Source organism: Rhinolophus sinicus, linkage group LG03 (genome assembly GCF_036562045.2).
Source record: "Rhinolophus sinicus isolate RSC01 linkage group LG03, ASM3656204v1, whole genome shotgun sequence".
NCBI classification, from domain to species: domain Eukaryota; kingdom Metazoa; phylum Chordata; class Mammalia; order Chiroptera; family Rhinolophidae; genus Rhinolophus; species Rhinolophus sinicus.
The window spans coordinates 55,632,587-55,659,490 of record NC_133753.1 but is presented as its reverse complement, the minus strand read 5'-3'; the positions used below and the strand labels follow the sequence as shown (position 1 = coordinate 55,659,490).

The following is a 26,904-nucleotide window of genomic DNA, read 5'->3' as shown; positions in this document are numbered from 1 at the left end:
AATATCAAAATCTCTATCTATTGGGTCTGTCTAACCTTTCCCTGTATTATGTCAATTAAGTTTCCATTTTGTAGCAGGTGCATTATTTTATAGATTTTTCCTTCTAAACTTTACCCTTTAAAAAGTGTAATCTCTAGTTTATCATCGTCACATTGAAAACTATTCATATCTTCCAATACCATCACCTTGTCCTCTGCAAATTTAATGATCATACTCCCAATTCACAGCCAGGTTGTTAATGAGGACACGAAGAAATGCCGGCCTCAGGGCTGACTCATGCAGAACACAATGGAATATGCCCACCCATGTAGATGCTGGCCCTCTGATAACCACCCACTGGTGCTGCCACGTGCCCTGGTCAAGTATAAAGTACCTAGGCCTAACTTTTAGCTTATAAGTGATCATGGTCACATGAAACAAAACCTAAGTTTTGCTTCTTTACAGGCAATCAATCTAATTATTTCTCCCTTTATTTGGTCCCTTGTTTAAAAAAGAGAACATTAAGTTAGTGTAATATAATGCTTTCTTCCCAAACTGTGTTTTTACTGCGGTGGCTTAAAGATGTGCCTCACTTGAGACTCTAATTCCTATCTCTCTTCTCAGAGAGATGGTAAGTTTTTCTACATTATTATCACTTGTCAAAATCAAGCTACTCTGCGATGTCTCTCTGACTACCGCTTTTGATCAGTCCCAAGAAGAATGTACCATGAGTTCACAATGACAATATTACTTTTGAAGTGTAAATGTTTACTATAAGAGTGTCTTGGCACTGGTGAAAGCTGTGCTTTAGAGAGGCAGAGAGACTATTCAGGAAATGAAAATAAGCGTTCCCTGGAGATACGTGCTGAGGTCATTCAATTCCTGATGAGAAGCCTGTCACATGGTTATCAGATCCTCTCCTGCCCATCTGACTTTTCTGTGCCATCAGCACAGAGCCTCCGAGAGTCATATAAATACGCCGTAACAGAAATAGCTAAATTATATTTGTTTTTAACTTTTATAGACTCTTATAGTTACTGTATTTTATTCCTATTGCAACCTATGGATTACCGTGTTTCCCTGAAAATAAGACCTAGCCGAACAATCAGCTCTAATGCGTCTTTTAGAGCAAACATTAATATAAGACCTGGTCTTATTTTACTATAATATAAGACTGGGTCTTCATAATATAATATGATATAATATAATATAATATAATATAATATAATATAATATAATATAATATAATATAATATAATATAATATTGGGTCTTATATTAATCTTTGCTCCAAAAGACGATTAAAGCTGATTGTCCAACTAGGTCTTATTTTCGATGAAACAGGGTAGTACTAAGCGAGTCCCAAATTCACTTAATAAAGAACCCTGAAGGGGAGTCGTTTAATGGGAACTGAGATGGTGTAAAAGTAAAATTTGAGTGGGATCATGAAGAATAAATAGAAATCAGGCAGATAAAGGAGCATGGAGAAGGGCATTCTAGGATGAATAGAAAGTGCAGAAATAGAGGTATGCAATGTTAATTTGAGGGAATAGACATGTTAGAGTGAGGCCACATAGCTGAAAGTAAGAAAACTAAATGACAAAGAAGAAAGGCTTTGGAGTCTCAGAGCTGGACTGAAATCTCAGCTCCCAGATACTATTTATCAGCATGACAGCCCGAACAAGTTACTTTCCTCAGTTTCCTCACCTGTAAAGCAGAGGTGATGATATATGTTCCCAGGGATGTAAGGAAGATTAGAGGTAACAAGCTGACACCATGCTTGGCACATAGCAGGCATCTAAACGTGGTAGCTGTTACTTAATGTAAGTTAATCTACCTTTCCATACCATACATTAAACCCTCCTTATCCGGTAGCAGGCATCACTTCAAGCCTATTTGCATAGATAGGATACTTGGTACCACATGGCAGCTGAGTCACAGGTGGTCAGAAGCGTACTACTTTTCCAATTTTATTTTTCACACACCACATATTAATACGGACATCCTGTGTATCTTATTTATTTTTATTGTTTATCATGCCTCACTTCATGAGGGTAGTAGTTTTGTCTAATTTGTTCACTGCTATGTCCCCTGTACCCCAAATAGTGCTTGGATGGTGCTCAATAAAGGTCTAGTGAACAAACAACGAATTGGACCTTCCCTGAAGATGGGAGGGGCCTCGAGGAGACCAGGATTCACATCTAGTAAAGATGGCACGTCTTCATTTGGTAAGAACAAGAATGGCAAGAAACGATGCTGCGACAGCAATTCCCGACTGTAAGTCTAAGCAGACATGGTCAATTTAGCTGCTGTGGCACGTTTTATGGGTGTAGATTTATTCATGATATCATAACTGATTGAAGCATACTTTAAAACTGCCTGAAAAACAAAACTGAGCAAAGAGAAAACCAACCAACAAACCTGCAGTCAAGAGATCATATTGAATAGCTATGCCACAGAAAATAGAGAGGGGGGGAAATGTTGGAAAACCAAAGTAAATCTAAGGGTAAAAAGGCAGAAGTATTCATATAAATCTAACACTACTTGTGGATTACCAGTAACAAAGATGGTAAGAGCCAAGCTTTCATATTTAAGGAGAGTACTTTCAAAGAAGTCATATAGTTCTCTCTATGAGCAGTATAAAATTTTTCAGAGACTGTTTTTAGGCTCTAGCACTCTATGCAATTCCCTCTCTGCCTAGTAGTTGTCAGGCTGTACCTGTATGGCGCTAACTCAGTACTGCAAGTCTCCAGTACCATACAAAACTGCTGGGCTTTTCTAACTTTAGGTAGAAAATTATACTGACAGATGGAATTTGCTTAATTTTAAGCTTAAAAAAATAAAGTTTCTTAAACTTGGGACACTTGTTACTATTTTACAGTACAATCTGGTATAATATGGCACGTTACATAGTACAAAACTCATTTTATATTTAATATGATAATATTTCATAGTGTCAGGCTAATGGAATTTGAAAACCAGTCTTCCTAATTATGTGGCCTTGGAAAAGTTACGTAACTTCTCAGTGCTTCAGTTTTCTCATCTGTAAAATGAAGATTGATAACAATACCAACCTCAGAAGGTTCTGTGAGGATAAAATCAGTTAATAAATGGAAGGCAAATAAAAAGTATCTTGCACACAGAGTACCTAACAACTGTTTGTTGCTATTAGATTAATAATATTTTATGAATAAAAGGGCACAGTGATTTCTATGGACTCTGTCACTGAAATAATTCTAAAATTCTGGCTCATGCTGATCTAGTTATGTATAAATAAACACTCTGGTTGGAAAATAAAAATCTCTGCAGTATTAGTTTTCTCTCCACTCCATAAATTGCTGGAGGGTTTCCCGTATCATATTTACAACATTCCAAGTTCTTATCTGTAAGCTGGAGAAATTTCTTAAATATATACTAATCTTCGACGCATCCATAGTTTTGCATTACATTACATTACATTGTTAAGAGTATAATCTAGTCTTGAAAGTAGCTTTTTTCTCCCATTTTCCACTCTCCAAATGTTAGGGTTCCATGGTTAATATCAAAGACATTTTGCGGATGCTGCTCAGGACCCCTGAAGCCCCAGCACATAATACTAACATTAAAATTCACACTTTCCTGCACATGTAATTCTCTAAGATACAGGCAGATTTCTTGCAGCTCTTAGGCCTTTTAGTTCTGAACTGCCACGCGTTACCTGAAAGACACTGGGCAAGGCACTTAATACCACCACACCTTGATCCACTCATCTGTAAAACATGACACCTGTCCTTGCAAAGTCACAGGATCACGATAAAATTCAAAGGCAGTTTTTAAAAACTACATGTCCTTTTATAGGCTATTTTAATAATAATGCAGGCCATCTGAGACAAGCTAGTCAAGGCTGTTTATTTAATAATAATTTACAAGTTGCTATTTGCTGTATTTTAAAATATCTGTGACTCAGCAAAGAAGGAATTATCACATCTAATAAAAGGCATGAATAATAAATAGAGCTTCCACCAACCTGGCCATTTGCTTGTATGCTTCTTCAGCTACTGCAAAGATATGTGGATCCATATCACCCATGTTCTGACCACTGTATGCATTGATGATATCTTCTCCATAAATAGGCAGCTGTTCATAAGGGTTTATAGCTACTAGGACTATACCTGGGGAAAGGCGTGAAAAAGCAAAAGAAGTCAGTGATATCCTAAGGGACATGTCAAACTTGGTAAAGTGAGAATCACAGTTAACACAAATTTCAATGTCAGTTAATACTGAATTAACAAATTATTAAGGATTAAAATATGTCATAGCCTTTGCCTCTGAATCCATTATATCTATGTAGCGCTAACTACATCATCACTTAAAAACTGAACTAGGTTATTTAAAATAATGAAAACTGTGGCACTGTTAAAAGAACTTTAAATATTTTCACAATATTTAAAAATTCCACTTCTAAGGGTGGCTGGATGGCTCAGTTGTTTAGAGCGCAAGCTCTCAAGAACAACGTTGCCGGTTCAATTCCCACATGAGATGGTGGGCTGCACCCCCTGCAACTAAGATTGAAAACAGGCAACTGGACTTGGAGCTGAGCTGCTCCCTCTTGGAGCTGATGGGCCTTGGAGAAACACACTGTTCCTCAATAAAATTAGAAAAAAAAAAATTCCACTTCTTGAAATTTATACAAATGAAATAATCATGCAGAGTCTTGTTTTAAAATAAAGATGTTTATCACAATGTTATTCATAATAGTGAAAAATAAAACAAATAAAAAATATAAAATAAGGAGTGCTTAAATACATTCTGTTACATCCATATAATAGACTATTTTGCTACCACCACAAATCATGTTTGCAAAGAATATTAAATGTCATAGGAAAACATGACACAAAATTATATAGAGACTGATTCCAATTTTAAATCTATTTATACTCTCTCACATATACATACATATAGGATGTAAGTCAACATGACATTTGTTATTTTTCAGTGGTAAATTATATGTAGTTACATGTAACTCTTTTCCTTTTTATACTTTTTCTGTATTTCCTTAAATTTTACAGTAGGTATATATTAACTTATTGAAGTCATTCATTCAACAAATATTTTTTCATTTCCAACTATGTTTCAAGTAGAAGTGCTAGGTTTGCACAACAGTAAACAAAAATAAACAAATCTTTATCCTCATGGACCTTATTATATTCTAGTAGGAAATTCAAACAATTAATAAGAAAAAATATATATTATAGGTTAAACAGTAGTAAGGAAAAAGGAAAAAAATAAAACAGAGAAGAGAGATAGAGACTAAGAAGATGACAAGGGGTTTATGATTTAGATGGGAGGTTGGGGCAGGGAGGCTTTCCCAAGAAGGTAACGTATGTGCAAGCAAAAAATAAATTAAACAAAAAGGAAAATTGAGAAAAAGAACTATTTAGTTAATAGATAGGGAAGAAAAATATTTACTATCAAGGATATAAAATTCTTTGAAGAAGAATATATAAATTCTTTGAAGAGGAAAAGATATCTGTCCCTGTCCAAAACAGGAGAGTAAAGAAGAAATGACAGCACTCAGGCGGGTATACCAAGCAAATAAACTTAGAAGGAAACAAATGGAAATCTCGAATCTGAGTTTCAGAGAAGAACGATTAGGGAAAGAAAGGTAAGAAGTCAGTAGAGAAAAAAGAGTCGGGAATGAGAGAGAAAATAACAGATAAGAAGAAAATAGAGAAAGAGAGAAAAAAGAAGGAAAGAGGGAAAAGAACCCAAATGTACACACATGTGCCTGCTTAATTTCTAAGAGAGAGAAAAAGAAACCTGAGCTGGGTCCCAGGCAGCTAATACTGCAAGAAGCAGGGGCCCAGGCAAGCAGATCAAGCTAGAATAGTTACTATGAGACAAGTCAGTCCTGCATTTCTAAGCAATTGAGAAAAAGAGAACACTAAATTTCTCAAACCAGCCCCAAAGGTAAGTCTTTGGACATTGACTCTTCATGTAATAGTTTTTGTAAGAAATAAAAAAAATAAAAATAACTGGAAATTGGCATTGAATTTGTCATATGACTTCTGCAGGGGGAAAAAAATCCAAAAGATGGGGCCCGGTTCTTTTCATTTTGAGAAAATTATGTAAGTTCACAAAAGAGCTTATTTAGCATAAAATGCAACTAGCTAATGAACACTGGTAAATCCTTTTGATAACTCTGAAGTGAATTTGTCTCTAAGAGAAAATCCAACCACAGTCTTCATTCCCCATGCACAATATTTCCAAGGCTATGTCCATTAGAGGAAAGAGGTCCCAGTCCACTCAGACAGCAAGGCACACTTACCACAATATGTATAAATGAGTTTGGAATCAATAAAGCGGACTTTGAGATTGTGGAGCACAGCAGGCTCATGAAGATAGCTGAGGGCTGTGAGGTCATTTTCACCCACGAGGATGTCAGGGTTTCTTAAGTGAGGCAGTTCCTTGGTCTTTGGATCTAGACGATATTCCAAATCCTGCAAATGCACAAGATACAGCATATGGATAAATCAGGGCAATAAACATGAAACAGGCCCATGTATTTTGCTTATTTCCTATTTCTGATTTGCTTCGTAGTTATTAAACAGTCTTTTCCTGGGCATCTTCCAAAAGCACATAAACTGATGGAAATGGCAAAAAATAAGGAGTCTTTTTTTTCATTAGATGTATTAACTTATATTAATAATTTTTGCTAATATATTAATAGTTTGAGCAGTCATAGTCTAGACTTTTTTTTACCCAGTTATTGGACCAGAAGTTTCTAATTTTCATTTACGTTTTTTCTTTTTTTCTCTTCAGCAGCGATAAGTGAAAGGTAGTGAAACAAAGTGGTCAAGACCTTGGTTCTAGAGTCAGATCTACCTGGGTTTAAATCCTAAAACTGGTACTTAACTTCCTTTGTAGTTTTAGGTATGTTATTTAACCGAAATCCTTCATTTGTAAAAAGAGAATAATAAAAACAGCTCACAGGGGTGTGGTAAAAAATTAAATGAGGCAATGCCTGGCTCATGGTATATACTTGGGAAACCCTAAACCCCAAGAGATCCAAGAATCCCCTGATATTAGGTATATATGTATATATTTGTCAATATATACACATATGTGTACTTTTTTTGAAAGACAGTCCACAGTTTTTATTTGATTTTTTGTGAAGTGCTTGGCCCCAAAAGTTAAGAAGGACTATTCACTTTTAAGCCAAGGGAATACGCTTTATAGCAAAGCCAAGCATGGAAGTGTCAAACAACTACATATTAAGGGCAAATAACATACAAGTGAAAAGGAAAAAAATGCAATTTAATCGTAGGGAGGGATAGCAGGTTTTGTAAAAAGCCACTTTTATTAATACTGAAGAGATAAATAGAGGTCCAGTATTAAATCTGGTCTAAATGAACTATGCAAAATGGGAGAAATTTTACAATCTGCCCCTCTACCTCTCTCTGCCTGTTTACGAGAGTACAATGTCTTTCCCTAAAGCTGACTGGTCCTTGCATTGGCCCCTGCAAGACACAAAAGCCACTTCCAGCTGTGCGATCTCAGGCAGAAATACTTAACGTCTCTGAGCCTTGGCTTCCTTATTGGGGAAACAGTTCTAATACCACCTACAAGCCCCAAGGGTTGCCGTGAGAATTAACGTAAAAAAATATAGGCCAAAGCGCCAAACGTGTACCTAACACAGAGTAGATGATCAATATGTGTTGAATAAATTAATTCCCTAGTTTGGCATTCAAGGCCCTTCTGAGCTTGCCAAATTCTTCCCTAGCTTCTTCTCAACTAATCTCCTTGTCTCTGTGTTGCTGTCCTGAAATTCATCCTCCACCAGGAGGTCACCAATGAGTCCTTTCTAAAACACAAACCTAGTACCTTTCCTCTGTTTATAAACACTATAATCACTCCCTGTAGCATACCAGTTGGAGTCCAAGAGTTTTAGCATGGCTACCAGGCCCTCTGTGGTCCTGTGCTGGCCACTTTACACCCCAACAACATGGAACTTGTGGAACTTGTGTAGTTCCTGAAACACACCATGCTCTTCTGGATCCCTGAAATTCACTCCCCCTTGGGTACTCATTTTTCAGAGAATGAATCCCAGACCCCTCACCTTCACCAGCCCCCTGACCACTCCCTGCTCCCTTCTCCTTTTTTTTTTTATTAGGGAATATTGGGGGACAGTGTGTTCCTCCAGGGCCCATCAGCTCCAAGTTGTCATCCTTCAGTCTAGTTGTGGAGGGTGCAGCTCAGCTACAAGTCCAGTCACCATTTTCAATCTTTAGTTGCGGGGCGGGGGGGGGGGGGGCAGCCCACCATCCCATGAGGGAATTGAACCGGCAACCTTGTTGTTGAGAGCTCGCGCTCTAACCAACTGAGCCATCCAGCCGACTCCCGCTCTGTTCTACTTTTGTTTCTTGTTTATATTTATTATATCATGGGTCACACTTTTCATAAATACATCTATTTATCTTACCTGACTCTGACGTCAGAAAGCATACCTTTTGCCACCTCTTACAGTGGAAATACAGCAGGTACCTTAATATGCAAGCCTTGAACTGGAACACAAACCTTTCTAAATCTCTGCTCCAGTCAACTTGTTACATTCATGATCTCCAAAATACAACCCTCATAGGGTCTACCCCCTTTCTCTTTTTCAATCAAATTCTATCTACATTTTAAGACCCAGTCAAAATCCTTCCTCCTCCTTGAAGCGTTCCCTGACAAACAGCCCACAATGAATTTCCCTCCAAGAGGAGTTATAGCAAACAAAGCACTTAGAATTATGCCTGGCACATAGTAAGTGTGCAATACATGTGAACTGAAAGGATACTGTTACTCATTTGGTAGTTAATCAGAAACTTACCTTTGACGCCTTAGCAGTATTGAACTACTCTTTATATTCTATATTTTATTTAATGTTTCATGTATTTATATCTAATTTCCCTAGCTAGACTAAGTTGTTTAAAGGAAATTAATGTCACAGAGGTTTTTAAGAAAAAAGTGTGACATGCCCTGTCAAATGCAGTGTAGAGATTAAAATAGGCGGAATTAAGCCAAGTCCACTAGTGCAGTGAATGCAAACAGGCAAGTACAGAGACACAACTGATTTTCAGCTTTTCTGGTCATTAACCAAGTGCTTATATATGATAACTTCTCAGTAAATATTTCTCAAGTGATTAGTTCCAGCAAATATCAAATCTCAGACTGGCTTCTTGAATGTTTTCTTAGTTAATATGAAAACATTCTTGGTAGCCTAAACAAAATACAAATAAACAGGCATAGCTGGGAGGATTAGATGTGAATCTAAACCTACTCATAATAAATTCATGGATTTTTGCCATTTTTATCAGTCAGTGAGTAAAAATATTAACCTCCAACTGAAGTCAATTACGTCACAGCAAAGTTACTATTTTGAATTCCCGTCACTTTATGCTAATGATAACAAATAAAAGCAAAATTTTTACCTTTCCTTCCTCAAGGTGAAGCAAGAGGACTTTATCTCCTGGCTTATAATCTTTGAGCAGCTCTGCTGACTTCCAAACTTCTTCGGGATCAGGTATCCAAACTCTGGCAAACTAGAAGATGAGAAGAAGAAAAAATTTTTAAATGAGCAAACCAATTACTTTTTAATGATATAGAAAACATATCATGGATTTATTTGTAATTAAATAATTTATGAAAAATAAACCTTGGCCAATATGAAATTTAATTTTTAAATTAATAGGTGAAAAATTTTAGCCCCAGAAGTAGTACCATCATGCCCACATTATATAAAAAGTATGCCCCGTATTGTGTAATAATTTCACAATATATGCAAGTCAAATCACTATGAGGTACACCTTAAACTTAGACAGTGTTGTATGTCAACTATATCACAAAAAGTATGAGGAAGAAATAGCTACAGTGAAAGTATGACTTTGCTTTATACAGTAAACGCTACCTGAAAATGTAAATGAGGTTAAAATGTGCATATAAATGTAGACTTTCATGGATTTCAAAACATGGTTTTGAATGACTGGTGTGGCAGCTCTGCCAGTTTCAGTAGCACAGCTATCCTTTCATAGAAGGATTTACAATCTGAATTTTTTATTGTGGTTTTCATTCTATGCTCTGCAAGCCTCAGTGATTTCTCAGGTATTCCTCAGGGGCCATTATGGTGTGGAGAAGAGGAAAGCAAGCAGGTGGCTTCACAGCTGGTTTACATACTAGGCATCTGGAAGTTTCTTTAAAGGTAGTTCTGTTGCTAATAAAAGAAAATTGAGAAAGTATTATTGTCTAATACTTTGCCTCATTATTTTATAAAGATGAGTAAAAATGGTATATTTGGGCAGCAATAAAGTTGGTTCTTGTAGCTTCAATATCATGAAAGAAGTATGGTAACCACCAAGGGTTCCTGAAGCAGCAAATCGTTAGCCTCAACTAGACACTCTGGTCTTAAGCCAATTTTGGACTTCCAGTCAATGTTGAAGAAAAATAACAAAATATATTAACATGAATGAATACTCCAAACACCATGTTGAAGAGATGTTCTATGACTTCTTAGATTCCTCAGGAACGAGTCTCCCTTTAAAACACAGGTACACTTAAACCTCGTCCATTTTCAGGAATATATCACATATGAAAATACCACCACCACCGGCCTTTCTCAACTTCCTTTTCTTCAGAGCTCTTATTACTACCTGAACTTATTTACTGTTGTGTTATTGCTTGTTTACTTATTTATTATTTCTCTTCCTTCATTAGAACATAAGCTCCATGTCTGTCTTGTTCAATACAGTATACAGTGCCTGTGTACCTGGTACACAGCTGGGCACTTAGGATTTGTTGAAAGAATCTCAGAATAAAAGGCATCTCCTTAAATTGAATTAAATAGTATGGTAAAACAAACTCACCCATTGCTTTATTTTTCTCTTATTATCACAGACTCATGTAAACTTTTTGTCCCAGCAGTTGGCAGAGGAAAGAATACTGAACTCGGTTATGGGTTCTAATGCCAGGACTACCATATTGGCCATTTACCTTGTATTTCAAGAATCTGTAAAATGAGGATGACAGCGGTACTCATCTAGTTTAGCTCAAGGGCTCGTACACTTAGAAACCTCATGAAAAGCATAAACCCATACATAAGCATAATTGTTACTAAGTGTTTTTTCCGTAAGAAGTGATTGCTAATGTTCTATGTCCAATACATTACTGAAATTTGTTTGATAACTTTCTCCCCAGTGACGCAGTCCATACACTGTGATATCTGTACACATTACTAAAATCTTACTCACTCAATAAACATTTCTGTGTACCAACTGCTCCCACCCTGAAGCTCACTTTAGAAAGCCAGTATTTCTGTAACTTTCTCTGGAAAAATTTACTGGCTCTAGACAAGATATGTAATATGTGAGATTCAGAGTCATGAAATGACCTACTATCCTGATCAATGAAAGCACAAAAAAGCGAAATGGGTCCAAGTGAGTGTGTAGAAGCATGCCTGACCCGCTCTAAACAAGCGGGGATTTTAACTAAATCTAGAGAGAAGCGCCTTTGTGTTCTTTGTCAACAGCTCTGATTTTCACAAATATTTAGACACAGGAATGAGCAGATACTTTGCCAAAGGCTAGATTCCCAAAAGCTGGGTGTCGGCAACAGATAGCAGAGGGAGGTTAAGGCCCTGACACTCGGCAGAGAAAAGATAGTTAAATACCAAACATCACCCTGTGAACCAACTTTCCCTTTATACTAACTTTGTTTCTTGGTAAAGTATCCAAGGAGAAATAGGTCAGAAATCAGTCTATTCCTACCATTGTCTTTTTATGGTTCCTTTCCATCTTTAATGGTGACTGCAGAGACAACTCCAGCAGAACTGGGACAATTTGGGAGGTATATATACCTTAGTTGCTGAAACCCGGGAGAATCTCAACCTGACAATGCCCCTTCCTATTGCCTCTGTCACTTCCAACCCTTCTTTCCACTCTTCTCCTAGGCTCCCTATGAAAATATACTTGGCAGTGCTGGGAATAGGACTAAACTAGTCTAGCCACATCCAGTGCAGAGTGCAGGAAGAAAGACAAGGCCCAAAGATCACATGGGAAATCTAGAAATGGGACATGGAAGCAAGAGTCAGGCAGGAATCAGAAACAGGGGTGGACACACATACCCATAAGTCTGCTCTGGGGCTTCCTAGTGAAACAGAAGCAGTTATTAAACGATAGCCCTGACCAAAGTGAATCAGACTGGACAGAACTTCCAGCAAGACAAGGGAGGGAAGGAGGTCACGTAACTCACTCTTAGCTGGTGGAGGGTGGGCTTTCAAGCAATGCTCCTCATTCCCTTTTCCCTTCACACTGCTCCAGTTTTGTCCCTCGTTATCTTGTGAGCACCTCAAATATCTCACTCATGATACCTCAGACCTTGTTTGAGTTATTTATGGGTCTATTGACCTCCCACACTAGGCTGTATATCCTTAACCCATCTGAAACCTCTCTAAGGTTGGTCAAGTTCCTTGCCCACAGTTGGTGGGCAGCACATTTGTTGATTTTATTTAAGAAGAGGTAGGGCAAGGGAAGGGGAAACATGGGAGAACTGGGATGAGAGGTAGCAAAGGCAAACTTCACAGGCCTACCGCAGGATTTTCCTGAAGCCACAAAGCACAGTTGAGAAGTGGGAGGAGTCAGAGAGAAGAGAGATTCCTGAAGTAGTAGCAATGAAAGAGTAAACACGGATGTGGGAAGTGGTAGGAGAAGGGAAAACAAAGATTTGGGATATGAGGTACTGTCACTAAAGCCAAAAAACAAACTAACTAACTGACTAACTAACTGTAGGAAATGAAGAAAAAAGGAAAAAGGCTTAAAGTAGATAACATTAAAATGTAAACACGTATCAAAGATTTATGACAATTCAAAGGAAGACCTGATTAGAAAGACAGTAGGGACAAAACGAAGATGGGCTTAATTTTACAAGTCAAACCTGAGAGAACAATGTTTGCACAGAGTTAAGTTACATAATATTACAGTTTGCAAGGAAAATAAAAACCATCTATCGTTCTGCAGTGCAATGTAATGAATGAGGTCCGTCCGCGGGGCGGAGATGAGGTAATTCTGACAGAGTCTAATGGACGAGCCCCGGAAAGGCAGGTTCGCGGGACCTGCTTGCATAGGACTCGCCAGAAAGGGGCACTAACCAGTGCCGGCTAGGCTCTCAGGGCCTCACACCTTCCCAGCGGGTACACCCATCCCTGCGCCCTTAAGGGGACACCAGTTATCTTTCTTTTTGTGTCCTACCACAATGACAACACTCAAGAGGTCGGTGATTAGTGCTGATAACTCACTGGAAGTTTTGCTAACTTGAATGTTGTCAGTCCAGGTGTGCTGAGATGTGGGCACCGAGAGCAACTGTTTCTGATGTTTCAGGCGCCTCGAGAACAAGACTGACAACACTTAAGGAATAAGTGAGCGGTCCCTGAGTCCCACACGACGGACCCATGGGCTTCTTGCTCCTTCCCCAAACTCCCACATTCATGACTTGCTTTACTTACAGCACATGTGCACATCTTTTCCAGCTCCCCCATTACAACACAAGCGGTGTGGCAACATGGAATCCGCCTTGGGTTGTTTTTTTGATATCTCATTGTGAATATTCGCAAAAATGAAAGTTTTATGTGACAATTCAAACAAGCCTGTAATATAAACTATCCCTCTAGGCTACAAACTGAAGCAGGAGAGAAATCCTGAATCATCAATACCCCCTCCTCTGAATCCTGACATTAACATCAGTGCTCCATGTGGTTACTAAGTAATTCAAATAACCCTCATGGTATGTTTTTGATGTAAAAAATTCAGAAACTACTACTCTAAAGCACATAATGGGCTTTCCACACACACACACACACACACACACACACACACACACACACTATTTGTTGAATGAAAGAATGATGTAATGAAGTCCCATGCACCCACCACTTAGGCTCAGAAACAGAACATTACTCATATTGAAACTCCTCAATGGAATATGTTCTTAAACATTTCATTCTTCCATCCATTTTTACTCACCACTATTATTCTCCAGTCCTACCAAACTATGGGTTTGCTGTACCCTGAAAAAGCCCTGCTGTCTCACACTTGTGTGCCTTTGGTTTAGCTATTTCCTCCACCTGAGACACAATCCCTCTGTTTTTCCAGCCAGCAGACTCCTATCTATCCTTCATACCGGTGTAAAAGTACCAGCTCCCCTAAGAAGGCTTTCCTGACTTATCACCGTCATTTGGCACTCCATTCTCAACGTCCCCATTACCTCCTATAATCTTCCGCTAGAATCCTTACCCCACTGAATGATGACTTTGTGTACCTATCTCCCCCCCGAGACCGTGAGCTCCTTGAGAGGAGGTGCATCTTCTTCATCGTGGTCTCTTCAGCACTTAGCATAGGGCCTGCCTAGGATAATTTCTTAATTAAGTTTTTTTATATGAATATTCTTGGCCTCAGTTATCACACTCTAAGAGGGCAGACTAAAACCCGTATTGGCAAGAGGCTCTCAGAATCTTCTGAAAGGGTCTATAATTCCTAGAAATAGAGAAAGATATAATCAACACTAGACCGCTAAGTTATGTTGGAAATCTTGGTATGACAGAAAGAAAAAGAGCCAGGAACTTAGTGGGTAGAGCAAGTAACAAAACATCCTTTCCTCTCCCCCACACACAAACCATACTTCAATCCCTTCACGATTCATGTGTTATTATCCCTCCCTTCTAGAACAGACAGCCCCACTCCCAACCCCACCAGAATGCCTCGCTTCAAAGGCCAAAGTGTTGTGACCATCTCTCACCAGTCATCTCCTGGAGCAGCAAAGGGGGGAATAGATGGAAAGAAAGGAAGTCAGGGAGTCAAAGCAGGGTAAGGGATCACACTAAAATGGGAGCAAAGAGAAAAGAAGAGATGGGGTGAACACACGGTGCATTCTGGGTAGGGATGGTGAAGAGTGGACGTGTCTTATGCCCCTGCTGCGTGCTACTGCTGAGCAAATGACACACACCAACCTGCCTCATGGAACTTGACAAAGGTCGTGGGGAATGAGAGCTAACATTTACTGAGCACTTTCCCTGTGTCAGTAGAGACCTAGGTAGTTTACATATATAATTCCACTCCATCATCACCATAGCCCTATTACTAACCCATTTTAACAGATATTGAGGCTTCGACCTAAAAAGTGGTAGAACTGGGGTTAAATCTATGGCTACTCTAAAAGCCAAATACTCTCTCCACTCTACCACACTTCCCCCTAGTTAAAACAGCAAATTTCATGAAGAAGAAACTCCCTTCCCCAACTCCAAAAATGTTCCTCTTGGTATCATAATGAACACAGCTATTTCACTGGTCGGTGTCTCATCTAAGACAATGTGTCAAAGCCACTGTAATCAGCCTGGCATCCATCCTGCAGTGTTCCAATTGGCTCTGACCACAGAAACGAGCTTAGGGAATAACAGCAAAAAATAATCTGAGGATGACAAGGACTAAAATTTTAATAAAGGAATTATTTTGGGTTCATTTACTTCTATAAACAAACAAAGTGATAGGGTAAATTTAAGATTTTTAATTTCTTTGTAACTCTTGAAGTTACCCCGCATGCACATGATTTAAAAGTAAAGTTCAAGTCAGCTTCCAGCAGACACGAAAATTATGTTAAATTCATGAAGAACTTTATGTTTTGTCACCATCGAGGAGCAAAACTTAAATAACCTTATTTCTCTAGAATTTTATGTGAGATGGCAGAGCTTTGTAATGAATATTTTTAGATACTGCAGTTCTGTAATATTCCTATAGATTATTTTTGGAACTAGGTCTCACTTTATAAGCACAGTCTTAATATGCACATCAAGAAAAATTACTATTTCTGTCTACAATTAGCTAGTGGGTACTTGAGGGTAAATTACAAAATTCTATGTAAATAAAATAATCAAAAGTAAAACAGAATCACCAACAAAAAAAGGAATCATGTTGATCATTTTCATCAGAAAACTTTTTGTTTGATTGGGATGGAGAATGCTCCTAACTTTCCTTTACTTAATTTTGCAATATTCTTTATAATTGTTATATTCCCTCGCTCAACAAACAATCTAAGAGAGGTTAAACAACTGGCCCCAAAGTCACTCAGCTAATAAATGACAGAAGCAGGGTTCAAACTCAGGGCGATCTGACTTCAAAACGCTTAGGATGTACCGTCTAAGGAAGAATAAAACAAACATAGTCCCAAAGAATCACTTTCTCCTGACTGTGACCAAAGTTGCCCAATTAAGAAAACAACTCACGCTTTCCCACCATTTTCAACACTTTCCTACCATTTTCAACACATATTCCATTGAAGAGTTTAGACAGAAGTATAAAAAAGGGTTATGTTAAATATGTCCAGACTTCTGCTATAGATATCTTCCTCTGGTGCAGAATACCTATCACTCTGATAAATGATTTGGTGTTAAGGAAATCACGGATAATTTTTAAATCTGAAATAAAATGGTTCAACATCATAAATTTTGAAGAAATCAGAGAATATATCCATTATATGAGACAACATAGATAAGCAGGCACCAGTACGTGGCTCCTCTCGTTTGTAACAGGTGGTTCCCTTTGTTTTGCTCCCAACTTTGGGGACAGACAGTTCTGGCTGAGATCATGGCCTGGTGCAAACTTAGGGCACATTACAGGTCTCTCGTGATCTGGCCCCTGCCAATTTTTCCAGTCTCATCTCTCACCATTCGTGGCTTGCACTTGGCTCTCTAACAACTGCAAATAACAACTGGTTCCTCCTTATCTCCCTCTCACTCACATTCTCCCCAAGCCTGGCACACCCTTTCCCCATCCCCGTCGCCCATTTAATGCCTACGTGTCCTTTCAGAGCCCGCCTTTCAGCAGCATTTGATCACTGACCTTAACGATCTATCTGGAATACTCTCCTTGGCTTCTGAGACACTCCATTCTCACGGTTCCCTCTTACCCCTCAAATCACTCCTTTTCTGTTTCTTGCGCCGTGTCCACCTTCTCTATCCGACCTCTAAATGTTGGAATTGCCTTCTCTCTTCTAATGTAATATTAAGAGCTCAGGCTTTAGGAACAGAATGTCTGGGCTTTGTTGTTTACCTGCTCTGTGGATTTCCTGCGCCTCATCTACAATGAGAGTAATAATAATATCTACAACATTGAGTTAGTATGTGGATTAAACTAGTTAATATACATAAAGTCCTCAGAACAGTGCTCAGCACATAGAAAGCAGACAATACATATTAGCCATCCTCGTTAATATTAACGTTATCATTATCATTAGAGATCACTATTGTGATTTTTATATCAACACTGTATCCCACCCTCATGAGTTTAAATACCATTTTTTCTCAAATTTCTCCCTGGCCCAGACCTTTTTATTCAACTCCAGAGCCACAGACTCACATAACTATCTAAGATCTCTATTTAGGTGTCTCATACACATCTTAAATTTAAGTCCCAAACAGAACTCTCCTTCCACTGCCTTTGAAATCTGTCCTTCCAGCAGTAACCCCATGTCAGTAATAGGCATACTCGACCCAGCTCTTGGGAGAAAACTGATCATGAGCTCCATTCTCTCCTGGACTCCTATCAAATCCATCACTAAGTCCTACCTCCAATATATGGCAACTTTGGTCCACCTCCCTCAACCTCCATGGCCACCCCCCAAATCCTAACACCATCATCTCTCACCTTGATGCTTGAAATAGCTCTATATCAAGTTTCCGCCCTCATTCTCCATTCAGCAGCCGGAACGTTCTTTTTGAAATGGGGAAAAAAAAATCTGATGATGTTTTCCCCTTGCTTAAAACCCTTAGTAACTTGAAATAAAACATTCACATAACCTCCTAGAGCCTTGCATCACTTGGCATCTGCCTCCAGAAAGTCTCGCACACCCAGCCTCATCGCACAACATTGCCCACTACCCCTGCTGCTCAGCCCCTATCTCCATCCCACTATGGGCCTCTGCACTGGTTTTCCTTAGACTACTGAAACAATCCATGCTACCTCAAACCTCAAGACCTCTCTCATACTTTCTCTCGGCCTAGAATCCGTAGCCTCACTGGTAGTGTTACTATTTCCACCTACCTTTCACATCTCAGCTTTGAATATCTGTTATTTGGAACTATCCTCCCTGAGCTGTCCATCTAAATAAAGCCCCTCTGTTACGCTTTCTCACATAATCCTGTACTTTTCTTACTATAAAGGCCATGAGGACAAAGACTTACGCCTATCTTGCTCAAAACTGATGCCTAGTGCTAAACACAGTGTCTGATCTATAATAGGTGCCCAACAACTACCTACTGAATAAATGAATATCCTATTTCATCAAATCTAAGATACCACCAATGATAAAAGATGCATTCCTAATGTGCTTGTCAGAATTGGTGAATACAGCAGATCATCATTGTACACATTCGCTTAGCCACTTCTCTGACTCTATTTTGTCTCTGCATTTTTTGCCTTCTCTTTTTTTCTACTTTTTAAACTTTTGTCTAAAAGACAGGTACAACCTTTCTTGAATAAAGCAGAATTCAAAAAATAGAACAACTTATTGAACAACTCAGTTTAGTGTTAAAACCTCCAGGAAGCCTTCCTTGACCCCCAAGTTTAGGTAGGGGCTCCTGTTTGGATCTTCCATAATACCTGGTTTTTCTCTCTATTCACATGCCACATTCCGTTAGTATTATCCGCTCACAGGCCTAGCTCTTTAACTAGACTGTGACATCTTGAGGACAAGATCTGATTTAGCCATTGGCATAACCCCCACACCTGGCTCAGTGCTTAGCAGAGTAGATGCTCAAGAGATGTCTGTTGAGTGAGTGGATAGTTCAATGGATTAGTCTTTAGGAGCCACAGAGCTCCCATGGACTTGAAATGTGAAGGAATACTATGCTGAAACAGAAAGCCCGTCATGGCAGAAGACAAAGAAGAGAACTGAACATAATGTAATTAAGCTACCAAATACAAGCATGAGTGAAAAGCAGTACCTCAGTCGTCCACGCTTAAAAATACAAGGCTGGCTTGCCCCAAAGAAATAGCATTTCTCAATAGGAGGCTACTTTAAGGATGATGAACAGAATATGGAGAAACATGAAGAGCCTCAAGGTTAGTAAAACATATTCATGTTTACATCGGATGTGCTAACTATCCCTCTGACCATGGCTTGGGTAGACTTTTGATCAACAGAATCCTTATAAAAACTGTTTGAGAAAAACCCACAATTTCTACTTTGTAGCATTAATATTTTTAAATGCATACATAGCAGGTTAAGCTAATAACATAAGGCTGCAGTGTTCATTTGATATATTGAAGGCACAATGAGTACCAAGGAAGCAGGTGACCCCAGAGTTACTCCAAAGGAAGAGGAGAACAACAGAAGTCGTGCTGGACCCAAGACAGCTGCTCGCCACGCTTGCACCTTGATCCTGGTAAGACAATTGCTAGAGAACCAAGAAGCAGAAATAATTAGATATTGAGGCTATGAAACTCTGGCTCAACAATTCCCAAACTTCTAGAAAGACCAAGAGTGTACTCTTCTTTCCTTAATTGTGACAGCCTTAGGTGCTAAATGGTATTACTGAATTGATAAAGATCATTTGAATTGGTTGGTTGGGGGTTCTCAATAGGAATGAGAGGATCTGACAGGACAATGGCGGGTGGGGGAGGGTTATAACAGAAAAATCAAAATCAACTGTCACTCTATTTTAGGTTGTAAAAATCTCATAGTTCATGAAATAAAGGACATTTGAGCAAGAGTTACTCCCATGTATATGCTGAGAGAATATTTTGAAAGATAGATGCAGCACAAACAAGCAGGGGTTCTGAAAGAACTTATGCCTCAGCTTTTTCCTCAGATGTCAAGCTAGTGTCCTGACACTGACCGCAACATCCTTTTCTAGCAGACCAAATGGATTTCCCTGGAAATAAGAATGCCATTCTGTCTGTATGACTGAGGAAAGATATTATTTCCTTCTATCCTTCTATAGTGGCTTCTCACTTAAAAAAACAAAACAAAAAACCCAGAAAAACATGAGTTTATGTACTTCTTAATACATAAAAAACTAAAATTTTTAAATATTGCAAAATTATCACACCTAAAATTGCTTTCATGTTTTATTATTATACATAGAGTTAGTTTCCTCTTACTCATTCTTCCCTAATTTTCTTAGTTATTTAAGCTTCCATTACAGACAATTTCATTGGTATTTTAGTGTGCTTCATACAAAATAGGTTCTGTTTTGCTAGCTCACTCTACAGCCTTCAGAAAAGCTGCTCTAAATTTATTTTCTTTTCAATCTGTACGTGGGATAATCGGCTTCTTCTGTTTACTACCCACTGCTTAAAAATCACTTCCTTTTATTTGACGTGTAATTACTTCTTTGAATCTTCAAGAGATGCTCCTGAGTTCTTATTGATATGGTGAATAAGTCCAGGTTGCCCTCTTCATGTGCTTCATAGCTTTCTGAGATTCCACCAGATAAGAAGCTCATTCATTATCCTCCCAGATTGAAGTCAATTTTTTTTAACAGTGCCTCACATCCTCTTACTCATTCTAGCTTATTTTTTAATCTCTCTGAATTTCAATGTTCTCAGTCACAAAATAAAGCTAGTATATAATTGAAAGTCAAGATTAAGAGCACGAGCTCTGGAGTCAGACAGATCCAGTGGCTCCAATACTTTCCAGTTGTATGACCTTGAGCAAACTACCCAACCTCCTTCCTCAAGGCCCTCAATCATAAAACTGGTTATTTATAATACCTATGTCAGAAAGTTGTTATGCAGATCAATGAGATGAAGTTTAAAGACCATTACATCATAGTGTCATCACCCCCTACCCACCACAACCACAGATTGAAGCCCCCCACTGTGTTTAATCTCAATTCCTTTACTATATGCTACCTTGCACTGTGTGAGTCGGCCCTGCCTCGGGTTTAGTCACCTGACTGGAGTATTGTCCCTCCCCTGAGCTCTGGCTGTGCCAGCCGTCTGTTGTTCTCAGGATACCCCAAACTCTTGCTTACCTCATGTTTGTTACTGAGCTCTCTGCCTAGAGCATCCTCCACTCATCCCCCAAATCTTCCTACAGTCGCCAGTTCCTTCTGCAGATCTCAGTTTACACGTCTCCTCAGCAACATCCTCCCTGGCCACACTACAAATTGCTTTGTTTACTTGGGATTATCTGTCTCCCCAGTTAGCCTGAAAGCCATGTCAGAGCAGGGATCTAGACCACTAATTCCAGACCCTATAGAACAATGTCTGGCAAGTAAAACGTACTCAATAAATATGTGTGGAATCAAAAAGCTTAGCACAGTGTTTAGCCAGCTGAAAAAAACTGGTTAGGACCAGGATATGAAAGACCTCACAGGCAATGTTAGGCAGTTTGGCCTTTATACTGCAGATAGGGATTCATCAAAGGCTTTTCGGTAGGGTAATGAGTGACCAGATGTTTCTAATGGCCTAGTTCTAATCGGCAGTTCTTTCATCATAATCGGAAGTGGACCATGTACAACTTCTGCTTGTAATTAGTTGTTCTCCCCCCAGTTATGTGTATACTGCTACCACTCACATTCTGTCTGTAGATAAGATTTACCTAATTCCCACATAATTGCTTCCAAAATGCCATTCATATTAGGCAAATCAGGCTCGCATCGGAGTGACTGGGAGTCAGCTTCACCAAAAGGCAGGGGCTGGACGGGCAGTTCAGCTGCTAGTGCCTCATGAGCGGTGGAAGCTGGAGGGGAGATTTCTGGCCCTGGAAACAAGAGTCCTGGTTGTAATATCGGGGGTGGGGGCAAAGGAGAGACCCTGTAATGACCTAGGTTTGAGAGGGCAAATGAGCAGGACAGCTTGCAGGCTGGGTCAGTCGGCTGAGGAAAAGATCCTGGCTGGCCTGCTTCTGAATGGAAGCACTGACCCCTGTGCTGCAGCCCGCTCCTTTATCTCATCCACTGCTCCTCTTTCTTTAAGTGTCCTTGTAGCTGAATTTCAGCTGGGAAAAGCAGCTATGAAAGTTGACCTACGCCCTATTTTCAGAAGAAAGGCTGGCTTAAAAGATGTTTAAGGAAATGAAAAACTTCTGGGTAGCAAAATACATCATAAATAAAGTCAAAACACAAATTGGCCAAAAAAAAAAAAAATCGTAACAAACTAACTTTCTTAATGTATAAAGAACTCTTACAAATTAATAAGAAAAAGGTAAACAGTCCAGTAGCAAAATAGGTGAAAAAACAAACAAATGAAAAAAACAGGCAACTCATAGAAGCACCACTAAAAAAAGAAACAAAAATCAAAAACATAAAAGAAGATGTTCAATCTCACTAATAATTAAAGAAACGCACATTTAAAAACACAATTTAATATTTTGTATATTATATGGTGATGGAAGGCAAACTGACTCTGGGTGGTGAACACACAATGCAATATATAGATGATGTATCATAGAAATATACACTTGAAACCTATATAATTTTAGTAACCAATGTCACCCCAATAAATTTAATTTAAAAAAATTGGATTTAAAAAGATTTAAAGGGTTGATAATAACATGCATAGGAAAAAAAGTAGAAAATCGGGCATTTTCATGGATGGGTGATAGGATAAACAGGCACAAGCTTTTTAGATTGTATTTTGGTCCTTTCTTTTACAATGTAAGATGTATATTGCAGGGATGCATGCATACCAAGCTGGGAGGAGGGCAGACTTGATTTTGTACTTTATGTATTTCTATATTTTACATTTTTTATAAGTATTATTTTATAATAAAACCAAAAGATTTTAAAATATGCATATCCTTGACTCAGAAAGTCTATATCTAGGAATTTTTCCCATGGATACTGAAAGTACAAACAATTACAGTTGACCCTGAACAACATGGATTTGAACTGTGCAGGGGTCAACTTTATTTCCAAAATGTTCTGCATCGTTGTTTGTAAAAGTAAAAATTCAGAAAGGACACAAAGGTGTGTGTGTGTGTATATATATATATATATATATATATATATATATATATAACTTGGTAATATATAGTTAACAGATTATGGTACAGCTATACAAAGGAATACTAAAAAACTATAAGGTAGGTGATGCCATGGAAAGATACTGTCAATTGAAAAAGGGCAAGTTGCAAAACAGCATAATTTTATGATTTTATTTTTGTTCAATATCTATTTATAGAGCCAGACAATATAGTGGCTTGACAGTCAGAGGTTTTCATTAATGATTTCCACTCTGTGAAAAAGGCTGGGAGGCTGTGGCATCTGCACATTTATCCTTTGCCTGGTCATGAATGAGTGACACTCTGTGAGGACCTCTCTGGGGAAGGGAGACCAGAGCTGGATAGTGGGCCTGGCCCTGCCTTGAACGCTGTATCTCTGCTCTTCCCCATTAGTGCGCACACTCCTTAAAAGATAATAAATAAATAAACAAATAAACGTTCCTTGTAGGCGAGAGCTCTGAAAGCCCCCTGTTGGCAACTGTGATGAAAGTGAAAATTATGGAAAGAGGTCTCTGAAAGTGACTGTTCTAACCATGGGCTGTCTCCTCTACCCCAACCCCGCCCCGACATCCTAGCTCAGCCTTGGCCTACAAAGTCGCCGGCCCCTCCTTCCAGCTTTATCTCTCATCACACTGCCCCCTTGATTGTTTTGTACTCCAACCCCACTGGCCTTTTCTCAGTTCCTCAAAGGTGCTGGACTCGCCCCACCACAGGACTTCTTGCAATCCATGCCCTCTGCTAGCAACTCTCCTCTCCCCTCCTCATGAATAATTAGGCTTCTTTCAAACCTCAGCTTGGCCTATACTTTTTCAGAGAAGCAGCCCCGAATGATCAGTTCCTGCGGCTCTGTGTGCCTTCACAGCACTATGAACCTCCCCTCTTTGGCGCTTACCACAGCTAAGACATGACATTTGCTGCTTTCCTCCCAGGAAGCTCCATCCCTTCTATTTTTGCCCACTGCTGCACCTCTACCATCTAGAACAGTGGCTGGCACATGAATGAACGGTATGTGTGTGTGTGTATATATATATATATATATATATATATATGCGTGATTATGGATAACATATTAAACATACTGTATGAAAAATTACCACCAGCAATGAACAAGTGGAATTTGAAATTAAAAACAGTACCATTTACATTAGCACCCACCAAAAATGAAATACACAGGTGTAAATCTAACAAAATATGCACAAGATTTATACGAGGAAACTACAAAATGCTGATGAATAAAATCAAGTAAGAACTAAATAAGTAGAGAGATATTCCACGTTCATGACCAGGAAGACTCAGTATTATCAAGATGTCAGTTCTTCCCAACTTGATCTGTGGATTCATTGCAATCCCAAGCAAAATCCCAGCAAGTTATTTCACGGATATCTACAAGCTGATTCTAAAACTTCTATGGAGAGGACGACCCAGAAGAGCCAGCACAATCTTGAAGAAGAACCAAGTAGGAGGACTGATCCCATCTGACTTTATGACGTACTGTAAAGCTGCAGTAATCAAGACGGTGTGGTATTGGTGAAAGAAGAGACATATAAATCAATGGAACAGAATAGAGAGGCCAAAAATAGATCCACATAGAGTTAACTGACCTGTGACAAAGGAGCAAAGGTAATACAAGGGAGCAAAGATAGTCTTTTTAATAAATGGTGCTAGAATAACAAGACATCCACATGAAGAAAAAGAAAAAAGAAAATGAATCCAGACACAGACCTTATATCCTTCAGAAAAAGTAACTCAATGGATCATAGGCCTAAAATGTAAAATGCAAAACTATACAATTCCTAGAAGATAACACAGGAGAAGACCTAGATGACCTTGAATATGGCAATGCCTTTTTAGATATGACACCAAAGGCATGATTGATGAAAGAAATCATTGATAAGTTGAACTTCATTAAAATTAAAAAACTTCTGCTCTGTGAAAGACAATGTCCAGAAAATGAGAACACAAGTCACAGACTAGGAGAAAATATTTGCAAAACACATATCTGATAGAAGACTATTGTCCAAAATACATACAAAAAAACTCTTAAAACTCAACAATAAGAAAACAACCAACCTGATTTAAAAAATGGGCCAAAGAGCTTAAGAGACACCTCACCAAAGGACATAAACAAATGGCAAATAAGTATATGAAAAGATGCTCCACATAATATATCATCAGGGGAATGCAAATTAAGACATCAATGAGATACCACTATATACCTATTTGCGTGGTCAAAATTTGGAACACTGACAACATCAAATATTGGCGAGGATGTAGAACAAGAGGAACTCTCATTCACTGCTGGTGGGAATGTAAAATAGTGCAGCCACTATGAAAGACAGTCTGGTGGTTTCTTACAAAACTAAACATACTCTTACATATAATCCAACAATCACACTCCTTGGTGGGATTCAACCCAAAGGAGTTGAAAACTTATGTCCACACAAACACCTGCACCCAGAGCGTCATTCATAACTGCCGAAACTTGGAAGCAACCAGGATGTCCTTTGGTAGCTGAATGGATAAATAAACTGTGGTACATCCAGACATTCAATGCTAAAAAGAAATGAGTTATCAAGCGGTGAAAAGATATGTAGGAACCTGTAAAGGTTACACACTGCATGATTCCAACTATATGACATTCTGGAAAAGGTGAAACTATAGAGACAATGAAGAGATCAGTGGTTTCCAGGGGTGAAGGTAGGGGACAGATGAATAGGCAGAGCACATATTTTTAGGGCAGTGAAAAAATTCTGTATGATACCATAATGATGGCTGCATGTCTATACATTTGTCTAAATCCATAAAATGTATAACACCAAGAATGCACTTTGGGTGAGTATGAATTGTCAGTGAGGGTTCCTCAATTGTAACAAACATAACACTCCGGTGGGGGGACGCCGATAACAAGGGGGCCTTTGCTTGTTGAGGCAGGAGATACATGGGAAATCTCTGTAACCTTCCCCTCAGTTGTGCTGTGAACACTACACTGCTCTTTAAAAAACGTCTTTTAAAAAAAAGTTATCCACTTTGTTCAAATTTGTAATTGTATATAAATGAGGCCTGTCTTTTTACATCAATTACAGTGTTGGTTCTAGTGATTATGACTGGAAAAAAATTGATCCGTCTAATTTTTTACAGCATGTCTGTTTTACTTTTCATGTGTGAAGGAAGAAATAAGAACCAAATACTAATCACCACGGAAATGTGCTTGTCAAATAACTACAGAGTCATTGGCTAAAACTCAAAGAACCTCAATTACGTCATCTATAATTTGATCTATTTATATTAGGTGTTTAACCCACTCAGGAAACACCTGCAGAATTTAGGAAAACCCCTAACTACTTCAAACTCCACTGAGACTGTGAAAGTTCAGAATTAGAAGAGAGCTTAAAAATGATCTGGTCCAAACATCTCATTCACAAAGAAACTTAAAGCTCCAAGGGTAATACATCTAGACTGTAAAGCAAGCTCAGACCAAACACACACTAAAAACAGCATGCCCTGAGTCCCCTGCAGTCCCGAGGCTCTTTCTGGCTTCCTCTGGTGTTTTCTCTCTCTCTCAGACCTAACAGATCTGTAAGAAATTATACAGCCGCACAGAAGAAAGCAAAATCAAGAGGCAACTAAAATTCCACTTCATTATTGCACAACTTGGTTTCCCACACCTTTTTTCTCTAATAGAGAAAACTTTTTCCTTAGCATCATCTCCTAGCTTCAACCCTTAGTTGTGCCTCCAGCAGCAGCAAATTCTACAGAGCTACAAAGTGCAAACCATTGATTCTTTTGCATACAATTAAATCCATTTATCCAAATGTATGCATTCATTCAACAAGCATGTACTGACCCTATACCACGTGCAGGTCTAAGTCCTGGGATACAGCATCTACACTGGTAGCTGGGATTATGTTTGGTTTCTCTT

The 26,904-nt window shown here is 38.8% G+C and overlaps 1 protein-coding gene across 1 annotated transcript in view; it reads right to left on the bottom strand.

Annotated features, from left to right (window-relative positions):
* Positions 1 to 26,904, bottom strand: part of MYO5A (myosin VA) — a 159,624-nt gene that overhangs the window by 96,686 nt on the left and 36,034 nt on the right. The window contains exons 2-4 of the mRNA XM_074327734.1: positions 9,431 to 9,541; positions 6,286 to 6,457; positions 3,985 to 4,129 (exon numbers count right to left, since the gene is read on the bottom strand). Of these exons, the coding sequence (XP_074183835.1) occupies positions 3,985 to 4,129; positions 6,286 to 6,457; positions 9,431 to 9,541 (428 nt within the window). The remainder of the gene's footprint in view (positions 1 to 3,984; positions 4,130 to 6,285; positions 6,458 to 9,430; positions 9,542 to 26,904) is intronic.